This window comes from Rattus norvegicus, chromosome 3 (genome assembly GCF_036323735.1).
Source record: "Rattus norvegicus strain BN/NHsdMcwi chromosome 3, GRCr8, whole genome shotgun sequence".
Lineage (NCBI taxonomy): Eukaryota > Metazoa > Chordata > Mammalia > Rodentia > Muridae > Rattus > Rattus norvegicus.
Window position 1 is genome coordinate 100,383,662 of NC_086021.1, and position 12,235 is coordinate 100,395,896.

The window sequence follows — 12,235 nt, forward strand, 5'->3', positions numbered from 1 at the left end:
ATATGTGTGTGTGCACGTGCATGTGTTTCTGTTTGTGTGTATGATGTGAATGGGACATAAGAGAAGGGAAAGGGAGCAGATAGGCTGTTTTGGATGGCCAAACCTCCTCCTGTTCACACCCTTCTCTCCCACTGGTGTTCACTCCACCCTGCAGCAGGCCCTTGGCACAAAGCCCTTGACTTCAGCATCCTACCAACTGCTTCTCTTCACTCAGAATTAGCACTTGTCTGGAACAATTGGGAGCATAAAAAGTGCTTCAATAATTTGGCTGGAGGGTTGCCATGACGATCCTCAGCAAGCTCCAGGAGGGGGGTGGGGGGGTTTAGTGTGCACTGAGCAAGGAGCAGGCAAAAGGGAGAGGGCAGAGAGGCACATTCAGAGAGGAAGGGAGGAGCCAGGGAAGGCCTCAAGTCAGAACCTGTGGTCTTCTTCAGGCAGTGATGAGATCACTCTCTAATCTGGGCTGCACCGTCCCTTGGGCAATGGGACACCAGTTGCTGATAGGCTGCTGGGCTAGCATGGCAGGGCTGCTCCCATCAGGAGTCCCGAGGGACAACAGATCCAGGTTGAAAGTTGGACATTCTTGGGAGACCAAGAGACCCTCTTGAAGATCCTGTCCAGCCTGTGGCCCAGCAATGCTTGAGAGAGAAATGTCTCTGCTAACGGCATTTTCTCGCCACAGCTCCCCACCTAGGTCCATGTCTCTGTGTTTCCTACAGGTCTGAGTATCATTGTGTCCCCACATTCTTAAACTTTGCAACATGGTTTCTCCTCAGCCACCACAGCAAGGCAGGATATCTTTGTAATCTTTTGAGATGAAGCCAGAGAAGGCCAGAGAGGACAGGGTTGAGGACCAAAGCCACACAACACAACAAACAACAGAGTAAGGGTAGAGCCTATCCCTGGCCCTCATCCCAAACCTCACTGTTTCCTGGGAACAGGATTAGATCCATCCAGCTCCACCCCATCTAGGCAGATGGGGAAGCTCAAACCCTGGAACATGCCCTAGCCTCTTAAGGCATTTCTCTGCTGCTGTTGGACCCTGAGCCAGAAATGTGTATTCTATAAAGCAAGCCCTGACGACATTTTTAAGTCTCCAGATGAAAGAAGTCTCTTCTCAGGAGGCTGAAGCAGAAGGATTACTCGTCCACCAGGTTGGGACAACTTGGAAAACACTGAGATCCAACTGAAAGGACCCAGTGGAGGTGGGGAGGGAAAGTGGCAGACCTTGCTTTCAAAGTTCCTTAAGCAGAGGGCAGCTGGAGCCAGCACCATAAAGGCAGACTGCCAGAGGTTCTCTCAGGCAGAATCCAGTCTCTGTTGTCCATGAAAAGGGCTTCCACTGTCCCCACTGTGGGACCTTGCAAGTCATCTGGGATCTCAAAGTCCCAGGCCCTGCAGCTGTCAAAAGTCAATATAAGTAAGAGTATGTCTCTTAATCCAGGGGCCCAGGAAGGAACCACTTTCCAAAGTTTGGACAGGGCAGGTCTGGACCAGTAGTCTCTGGATGACAGAGATGTCCTTGGCCCACAGCTGTCTCTAGCATAAAGGTGGAGGAATGGAGGGCCTTGTAGACATCAGTGAACAGGACTTTCAAAGGCTTTGGTCCTGAGTCAAAGCATGGGGATGAACAGCAGTGTTGCCTCTCCTCCTTTCTCCTCCTCCCTCTCCTTCTTAAACCTCTGTTCCCGCCTCCTTTCCTTCTCATCCAATGACAGGCCTCGTTTTATCTTGTGTCTGCCTTCACCTGCATAAGGACATCAACCTACACTGCAGCAGCTCAAGACCACCTCCCTGCACGTCCTGATTCTAGAACTTGCTAGAACGTTCTTCTGCCACCTTGAGATTGTGAAGCCTCATGCCTGTATCATCCTGGTCGGGGCATTTATAGGGATCAAACTCGGTAATTTATAAGAACACACTGTGTTGAAACCTGGGCCCTTATCAAGGGTGCACATCTTAATGGAGTCCACAGATTGGGGTTGGAAAGATACCTTGCTGCACGATGTGCTAGGCTGACCCTGCGATGAGATTCTCAGTCAGCCTTGCACTCGGTTGCTGGCACATCTTGGGGGCCCAGAGCCCCTCTTCCTCAGGCCGGCATGTGCCCTACTCAGACTGTGGGTACCAGCAGATTCTGCTGGTGCTAGGTCTCTGAACTCTTAGGATGTGTTGGGGCATAGACCACTCTCAGCACACGCTGGAAATGGCTACTCCAAAAGCAGAAGGCATGTTCTTCTTGAATTCTTCAAGCAGGAACAGCGGCCATTGCTCCAGCCAGTCGTTTGGTTGGACCTCAATGTTTGATTTTCCTGAGTATTAATCTCAGGCCCTGGTTCCAGTGTAGAATAGGTGTGACTATCGTGTTCCCAGAAATCTGCATCCCCACCCCAGGAAAGAATACTACCCTCAAGTTCTTGTTGAAACAGAATCAGAGATGGGGGAAACTTCCCAGAGGCTCCACAGCCAGGCAGAGGTGGGTTGGGAGTTTGAACCCAGGTCTGTAAGTTCCGACGGTCTTACCTACATGGTGACAGCTGGACCTCCCCAGGGAAGGAGTCTGTAGCAGGTGAGGTAAAAAAAGAGTCCACTGGGCCCAGGAAAGGTTCTAGAGTCTCAACTGTCAATCAACTGACAGTCATTTTTCTCATAGCAAGAATGAGTGTTCGCTGGTACAGTCTATAGTCTCAAGCATGGGGGAGAGTAGTTGTACAGACAACATCCATGCCCACTACTGCTTTCCCACAGTAACAGAAATGGCTCAGGATTTATTCCCACTCAGTGCTGCAGGCAGCCACCTGGTAGACGGCTGTAGAGTCCTGGGGATACCAGGCAGTGAATTGGGGTGGGAGAGTAGGCTCTTGGGGCAGTGTACTCCATCTGGGGAAACTGAGATCTGAGGTAAGAAAAAGCTTCACCCAGGAGCCTGAGACAGATGATCACCTAGCCGGCTCCTGCAGTTGAGTCACGGGCCTGATTTCTCACTGTCTGTTCTGTAGAAACTGTGGTCCTTCGCTGTTCCTGACCTAACTGGGGAGAATCCAGTCTGGCTGGAGTTAATAACAAGGTGGGAGAGAACTTTGGCTGCTGTGACAGAATGTTCTCGAGCATCTTCCTATCAGGACTGTCCCTTCCCAATCTCTGTCACTGCTTTTCCTTCTCCATGGAAACACTTGGGTTTAGTCCTCTACTTTTCCTCTACTGGTGTCCACGATGTGTCTCCCCCACCCCCCTGCTGTGGCTGCCCCAATCTCTTTTCAACAAACTGGGTCCTGCTCCCCCAGTCTGTCCTAGACTTGCGCATACAGCCGCTGTTCTGTGAAGGTGAGTCCTTCCCAGAGCCCTACAAGCTCTGCCCACTCTGCCTTTTCCTCCATATCACTCACTGGTCCACAGAAGGGCTGCTGGCATCAGACAGACAAACATTGTTTCTCTCCGTCCTTGCAACAAGTCTGGTCCACATGGAGAGAAACCACCAAGTCCTAAGGGAAGGAGCTGAGACCTGACTTTATTGGAAGTCTACCTGCCAGTAGAGTTTGAGAGAACCACGTTGCGTAGTACAGGGAACCTGCCTTCTCTGCCCACCTCTACACTTGCTACCACAGATATTATGAAGCACTCAGCTCCCAGAAGTCTTCTGAGGAGAGATGCCTTGAACTGTCATCCACTTCTAGAAGCAGCCCTTAAGGCACCTTTTACCCAAGGACATGGTGGGGTGGTGGGGCAGCCCTTCGGTGGCTGGCAGACCCTGCCTGCTTGCAGAGTAGCCTCCATAGGGAGGGTGAAGTTTGACTGGCCATGGGTGGACTCTATGGTCCCCACCCAAATGCCTTCAGGACTAACACAGATGTTCTACCCTCACAGCATGAGTCTCGGGTCTGCCTATTCTCTTGCTCCATAGAAATGATGCCTGGTACATTTCTGTCCATCCCCGGGGGCCGCCCAGATACCTAGCTCTGCCTGCCACAGTCTCCACAGATCTTACATGATTCCATATCTCCCTCTGCATCGTTATCTTAGTGACATTCGCTACCCTAACATCAAAATACCTGGCAACTTGGGTGAAGAAAGATAAATTTGGGGTCCTGGTTTCAAAGGGGTTCACTCCATCATAGTGAGAAGGGCTTGGTGGAGTTCATGGTTGTTGGAGGCTGTGACTGAAACACTGTACACCCATGGCAGACTAGGGAGCACAAAGCAGGGGGAATGCAGCAGGTATAGCCTTAGCAGACTGACCCCAATAGTTTCTGCCAGCTTGACCCATCTTCTAGGTGTTTCACAGCCTCCCAAACAGTGTCACTAGCCAGGGAACAAGCATTCAGAACAGTCTGTGGGAGCCATGAGAATCAAACTTCATCAATCCTGGTTGCACTCCTAAAGTACCCTGAAGTCCTAGAGGCTCCCCATCATCAAGCCCCTGCTCAGGCAAGCTCTCTGCACTATCCAGGTCCATCGTGCCCTCTCATTACCTCACCCAGCTTGACACTCTTCACACACGGGTCTTCTAGACACAAGCTACCTCAGGTTCTTCCCTGCTCATGAGGTTTGAGCTGTTATACTCTGCAGAGTCTGCCTCCCTATTCTCTAAGTGCCTCCTCCATCAGAGAGGCCTCCCTGACCACTCCCCCACGTTATGCTGCCTCTTCTGCCTACTGCTGCAATGGTCCTCAGAGCCCACTGCTTCACGTTTACCCTACGTCTGTGGTTCTTCAACAGCGGGTCTTGTTTTCTCCACGAGTGGCACAAAATACGACAGTGACTATCCTAACACTGGCTGTGATGTGCTAAGTTCCCAAGGTCAGGGGTAAGGCTGCTTCTCCTTCAAGCAGGTGAGTGCTGGAGAATACCGAGGGTGGGACCCGGTACACAGCTGGAGCTTACTGCCACAGACAGGCTCAAATCCTGTGTAGAAGAACAAGCAGGTGGATGAATCTTTCTGGAAACTACTTGCATTATGTATTCTGAGCCTCAGGAATATACACAGTCTTTTATGCCTAAGCGGCCACCCCACTTTAAAAAATGTATTCTGGGGAGCAACCGCAGAATGTTCAAAGGTTGGGAGAGGCTGCACACAGCTGCGGTACTAAAGATAAGGGCGGTGCTAGATTCCTCCTGTTGTAAAGTGGTGATAAAAATAGCACCTTGGATTCTGGGAGATGCTCAGATGGTAAAGAATCTCAGCGCTGGGAAGACAGAGGCATGGGGGTTCACTAGGCAAAGGCCACCCAGCCTAGCCTAATCAACAACCTTCAGACCAACCAATGAGAGACCTTGTTTTAATATATATATATATATATATCAAGGACTCATGAGGAATGAAACCAGAGGTTGACATCTGGCCTTCATAGGTATGTGCATATACGTGCCCAAACACATACACACATACACATAATAGTACCTCATGGCTGCTGAGAGGATGTATAAAGCATGTGGCCATGTGAACACACACACACACACACACACACACACACACACACACACACAAAAGCACCTCACATTAACACATGTAAAGCACTTCACAAGGTGCCTGGTGGGAGTGCTACCTGCTATCATTGTGTTTGAACTGAGATCTCGGTAAGACCAATATCTGGGCTGTAGCTGGGCTGCCGTCCTGCCTCCCAACGTCCACCCTCACAATTTCCAAATCAGAAGCAGCCAGTTGTAAAGACAGCACCAATATCCCCAGGGATCCACATACCCCATACATTGCTACTATATGAGGACTACATTTCCCATACACTCCCATTCCCTGAACCGGGTAACCTCTCGGGAATGCTGGAGATAAGAACGAATGTCTCACACCAAGGCACAAGATTAAATTCACTGTAAAGTACAGAGATGTGCAGAAAAAGTACCAGGAAATGTGGGCTTGCCTTCTCCAGCTATGGAGTTACAAAGATTTTCTTTCTTTTTAATTTCTCACAAAGAATGCACACTCCTTTTGAGGTAAGAAGTGGAAAAGAACTAATTTTTGCAAAGGAAAATCCAGCTCCCCTTGGTTGCTTCCATTTGAAGTGGAAAAGATTGTCTCTCCTTTTTATCTATCCACCACCTCATCCAACAGTCTCTGGACAGAAGAGCCCAGTCGTGAACACAGCTCTAAGCCTAGCAGTCTTGTTTCATCTTCTAGGCCAAGTCATTCAGTAGAGGATGTAGAAAGGCCAGCCAGTGGGAGAAGAGAAAACAATGTGGGGGTGGGGTGCATTTGTTCTGTAATTAATCAGTGGGTGACCTGTTTGTGGGCCTGGCGGATGTCAAAGAATGATCTCATGGGAGAAAGCAGTGGGGCCCTGGGCTCCAGCCATAAGGTGTGCGTTAGACCAATTACCCGGGGAGCATGTGGTAGGGCAGCCAATGGCCAGCTGAGCATCAGTGCTAGGCCACTTCGGCACCTGAGAGCTTTCTTCAGCTTGAATGTCTGTGGGGGACTTAATTTAAGTGTAATCAGTTCTTAATATGATTAGCCCCACAATTTTCATTCTGCCCATTCTCTGGAAAGCCTCCCCACCCCCAACCTCAATGCCTGCAACAGCAGTAATGTGCAGGGAACACCCAGGGAATGGGCATGGTCAGAGGGCCTTGTATCAGAAAAGGACCACCCATGCATCATAAGTCATGGTTGGGGTTAGCAGGGCATGTGAAATGTCAGATGTCAACCCTTTCAAGACTTCTGAGAGGAGGCTTGCACGTGTGTTCACCTCATGGCTGAGGAGACTGAGGCTGGAAGGTTGATTGACTGGCTGCTCCTGGGTAACTCTGGAAGGTCTGAGCTGGGACACAAAAGCCCAGGTCTGCATGACTCAGGCTGAAGCTCTCTCTACCTCACTCCCAAGAGCTCTGCAGTGGTTCTGTCAAGTTGCTCCCTGTTTCTGTCCTATAGGCAGTACTGTGGCTGAAAGGGAGGTTTGTTACCCTGCAAGGTGCAATGAAGCCACTTGGTTGGTGCAGTATGTAGATGTTAACACCGACCTTTGCAGGGCTGCTTCATAGGCCCAGGGGCCTGTCAGAGGCTGCTGTGTGTTCATTCACTAGATTACTGGGAGTGTTGGATGAACCTTGTCACCTCCAGGGCTGCTTTGTTCCCCTGGTGTGCTTTATGCATCAGCCTTCTAGCCTGTTCAGTGAGGACAATAGTCTAACCTAGACCGGCAAGATTCGGGCCATGAAGGAAATTCTTATGAGGGGCTCAGAACTCTGTCTCACCTCCCAGCAACCTCGATGGTTTGTAATCTCTCCTTCCCTCTCCCTGACAGCGAGGGGAAGCTGAAGGCTTGGGGGGAAACCTGCAGGCCAAAAGGTGGCACCCCAAGAGACTCTTCTCCAGTCCTGCCTGGGTGGTCCTGCGGTGGGAACATCTCTGGGTCCAGTTTGAAAAGCCTAAGGCTACTCTTTACAAACTATCCCACAGTTGATCCTCAGCGGGGGAGAATACAACCTTCCTCTCAGAATGGCTCCCGAGGGGTCTTTTCTTCTAGCAGGCTTGGAGCTAGTAGTGAGGCTGGCACCCGGTGAGGCAGGGAAGGCGGGGCACCGCCTCCTCGCTACAGCCTCTCGGAAGGGCAAGGTATTACGTGCTCTGGAGACCCCGGCGGGGCGGCGAGATTGTCACCGCACGCCCACAGCCTTCCTGCGGTGGGAGGCTAATTGCAGCCCGGGTCACGCGGCTCTCCAGTGCTCCCGCGGCTGGTCGCTCCCTCTTGTCTGCGCCCAGAGTCTCTTCACCATGCCCAGGGCAAGAACCAGCAGTCCCAGGAGTTCGGCTACTATCTGGCTCTGCCGCTGACTCACAGACAAGAGCCAGGATCCCCTAAGTCCTCTACGTGCTACACTTCCCCAGAGCACTTACAAATGAGCAACTCCTGGAATTGCTTTTACTCAGGTCTGAAGGAATGTGCGCAGCAGGCAGCAGCGTACTTACTTCCTGGGCTCCCATCCCTTTCACACTAGGGGATTTGTCTACAGAGCCAATCCAGTGGGTCGAACTGGGGACCAAAGCTCTGCTTGAACAGTGACACATTCTGGAAGCCTCTTGAGGATGAGACTGTCCCTATGCTGAGTGACATCATCATTCCCCTGAGGGGGAGTGACAGCACAAAAGTCATCCTTTTGATGATGCTGGTTACAAATGTTGCTTCCTAGCTGGATGCTCTGAAACTGCCCAACCCCCAAATTATATACAAATAGCCTAGCCCAACACCGGGCTCTGATCACAGGCAGGGAAAGGCTCTGTAACAGTCCAGGCCTGTGACTACTAACTCAGCTGGGAGAAGCACCATTAGCCTTCCATCCTGATACACATCAAAGTCATTTGTCTACCAGATCCAGGGCTCTTATCTAAGAATGGACTCCAGTAGCTCAAATCTGACAGCACCCCCTATCCCGTGTGTGTGTGTGTGTGTGTGTGTGTGTGTGTGTGTGTGTGTGTGTGTGTGTCTGTAAGAGAAAATGGGAAGCTAGGGGAAAGGGCAGTTGTGAACTAGTCCCTTGGTGGGAGCTTGTGGGTGGAATCATATATAAGGACTTAAACAGAATGCATCACTATGGAAACAACTGGCTTTTCAAAGGAACCGTTAAAAAATAAAGTAATCAAGACTTCAGATTCAACACTCTAAGTGTTTATGACCAGAAAAGGCAAAGTGGGTCTTAGGGACTCTGCGGCCAAGAAAAGGCTGCCAGAACTCAAGGAAGAAATATTCCCAGCAGAGCAGGAGCCCATCATCTGTCAGGTTTCCCCTGAAACAGTCACAGGGGGGCACTGTGCTCACTGCAGACCTACTTAACTCTTTCAGGGCTGCTGTGACACGGCTCGGCTCGGCAGCCTGGGCTCTTTACTGATGCGATTCAGAGCAGGCTCTAGGCAGTGGAGCTAGCGGAAAGGACTAGAGGACTCCTTCACATGTGAACTGTGACCCATATGTTAGAGATCTGAGCTAGTGAACCCGAACCCTCGTGGTTGGAGGCTGGCTGCATTTCTGGGGTAAAGCCGGTGCACCGGCTGTTGACGGGAGATGTGATGCCTCATGCGTAGTGTGCACACCATCCGAGGTCCCATGCACTAAGATGACAGAAGAAACTGGGGGGAATTCACCCGCCTGGGGCAGTCTGAGGAGCATTTGCTTAGCTATGCTCAGGAGCCACTTGCTGGGGATGTTGTCCAAGACTGTTTCTAAACTCACAGCACACGACTTCTACCCCCAACCCTTGCCCAAACTAGTTCCCCCAGTTTAAAGACACTGCTAGTGCAGTGGGCCACAGAGCTTCTGACAAGAAGCCCATGTTGGGTAAGGACATCTGAGATGCAGGCACTTGCCCCAATGTACTAGAAGTCGGGGGACACACATCTGGCCTGCAGCTGGCTATGGCTCAGCAGACTGATTCCGCCCCCTGTCAGCATGGATGAGGAAGGGCACACTAACTGTGGAATTAGCCTTTGAAATGTATCTCTGCCACCACAAGTGCACTAAAATACTTCTTAGGGGCTCAGCTTCTCACCTCTACAGTGGGATCAGGATGGGGGCGATGAGGTGCTGAGCAGAAGCTCGTAGGGCAGAGCCTGCAGGCAACCAAAGCTCACGGAGGACGGAGGACGCTAAAACAAAACCTGCGCACTGCTCAGCTGCTCTGCTTCGTGTGCTTGGAGTCAGCAAACAGGTTTGCCTCAGTTCCCGGGCAAGATCTGCTGCAGGCTGGTGCATTACTGATCTTCGTCTAAACTCTAGTTCTGTCTTACTGCAAGAGCCTGCTTGATACTTGAGAAGGCATGGGGTCCTAGCGGTGGAAATATCTGGCACTGACTGCACAAGGGAGTCTACAGGAAGGGCAAGAAACAGAAGCTATGACTGCTCTTTGCCCATAAAACCTAGATGGAGGACCACAGCCTCTCAGTGGTCTGACAGACTAGCTGATGGGTGCAGAGCAATTCTGCTCTAAAGCAGGAAGAGGAGCCCCTACAGTGGGGGTGGGGTGCTGGAAGACCTGGAGCCACCTGCCAGTCTCCATTTATAAGGAAGAAAGGAAGAATTTCCAGTCTCAGTCACAAACTCCTAATCAAGGCTGACCATACACCCTGGCCAGGTTTTCTTGGCACTAATGGGGGAACAGCTGGGAGATTAAATAGAGGGCTTGTTTATGGTGATTCATACCTTCTTCCTCGGAAGGCTTAGTATGATGCTCAAGTTGTATCCAGATTTAGGATTTCTTACAAAAGGAGCTCTACACACTTTTAAAACCCAGACTGTAACACAAGGAACCGGAGAGTCTGTTCAGATCCATTCAGACTCGCCCCACCTGACCCGAGCAAGCCTGCCCAGCCTCTGGCACCTTTCCATGTCATGGGGACCATTCATCTTACAGCGTGGAATGGAAACAGGATTAAAAACCAAGACAGTAAATTTCCCTCCAGGACAAAGAGAAACTCTAACCCGTGTCCCACTTTCATCCCCTGACAGGCACTCTTCTCTGGGTTTGAGTTAATCTGGTACATTACTCCTGAGTCAAGGTCAACGAGTCATGTGTTTTATGATGCAACAAGGGGCAGCTGCCCCATTCTGCTTTGGAAACCTTGGTGACATCACAGGCCAACCCTTGAACTCAGGCACCCAGTGAAAGGGAACACTGAGTCAGAAGAGCCTTAGTCACAGGCTTCTGAAATCTAAGGTAGAAGAGCCATGAGGTCATCCAAGCTACTCCCTGCAGGGCTGCTCTGATTCTATCTGGCCTGGGTTTAAATGACTCAAGGAATTCTCTAGGGGAAACTAATCTATTGGAACAGCTGTTCCTAACAGGGCATTTGCTGTTCTTCAACCAAAATTTCAGCCTGGTTCCCCCGACATTCTTGGTTATTCCTTGCTTCCAGGGGACAGCACTGTCTTTCCTTACAGGGGTGCCAGGTAGGACTGCCTGTGGAGTGGATGGAGCGTGCTGCTGCCTTCTCTGTAGTCAGAGGTCTGTAACCTAAGTGTGCCCAGGAAGACTGACAGCTGGGAGATGCAGCTGGATGAACAGCGCCCCGAATACACAGCTTGCCATTACAGTGACACACAAGCCCGGAGGTTAAGGAGTCAAGGAAGACTTCAACAAAGCCCAGAAGCCACCTCTGTTTGGGTCTCAGCAGCTGCCTGCCTGTGGAAGGCTCCAGAGTCACTGACACATGTTTATATCCCCACTTTGCTAACGTCATAAGGAACAAACATGCTCAGACCTTCCCCAGAGGCACAAGGCCATTTGTATTTCTTCAAATTAAAGGGGACAGGGCAGGAAGAAAAAAGCTTTTGGACCAAATCATCTGTAAGCACAGCCAGAGCAGTTTTTAATTTGCCTAAGGACAACCCTTGATTTAGAGAGTTGTCTCAAGTAACTGTCCCTATAGTAGACATGCGGACAGCATGAAGTGTTGGTAGCTCTCATTCAGGAGGAATAGGACCTGAGAAGCAAACACAATTTCCAAACAGCCACATCACGGAGGTACACGCAGCAGCTTCTGGAAGTGCTTCTGGGAGATGGGGAGGGGCTGCTGGGTGCACAGCCCTCACCTCAGTGGCAGCTCTGCAGAAGTATCACCGGGGGCTCCTCTTGGGTCTGGATAAACGGTCCGAAAGGTTAGGTTTACTCTCCGTTCTCTGGAGTGGTATTCCTTGGGCACTCGGTGCTGGATGAGAAATATAAATAGTTGTCCAGCATTTTTATTAGTCTAACATGATTTGTAACTTATTTATAAAGACAAATATGGAAATAGTCTCATTTTATCCCTGTCTAAATGAGCAGCACTAGGTGTTCTACAGTTCTGTGGGAAAGGGTCGTCTCCTCTGAAATGAGTTCCCAGCTGATCCCAGCAGGCTGCACCAGCGCCGGGCAGCAAGGCACATCTTCTTTTCCTAACTGTTGCTTTACTTCAAATGTTTGTACTTAATGAGACCACACCCACACTGATCTAGAATAGTTGTGGTGCTGTGAGGCCCAAGAGAGTAGCCACTGGGGTTATTTCCAGGCAAATTAGTGCCAGTCACTTTCTAAGTGTGAGCAGGTACAGTGGCTAGTGGCTGCAATGGCAGCACAGACACCGATTCCTTGATCACTACTAACACTAGAACCTCTGCTGAGAGGCCTGTTTTGGTCAACTTCTTAGACATGACATAATTTTATTGCTACTTGCTCAGTATAAGCACTAGCTTCTGTGTAGTTTGCAATGAGTCCTCAGCCAGGGCAGAAGCTGCCTCCAGAGAACGAACTGATGGTA

The 12,235-nt window shown here is 50.5% G+C and overlaps 1 protein-coding gene across 3 annotated transcripts in view; it reads right to left on the reverse strand.

Annotated features, from left to right (window-relative positions):
- Window positions 1–11,280: 11,280 nt before the first annotated feature.
- Window positions 11,281–12,235, reverse strand: part of Alkbh3 (alkB homolog 3, alpha-ketoglutarate-dependent dioxygenase) — a 34,525-nt gene continuing 33,570 nt past the window's right edge. For 2 of the 3 annotated variants that reach the window (XM_039105433.2, XM_006234585.5), the window contains one exon: window positions 11,281–11,647. In XM_039105433.2, the coding sequence (XP_038961361.1) occupies window positions 11,528–11,647 (120 nt within the window). In that variant the 3' untranslated portion in view covers window positions 11,281–11,527. The remainder of the gene's footprint in view (window positions 11,648–12,235) is intronic. The other variant, NM_001014180.1, reaches the window with a different exon arrangement.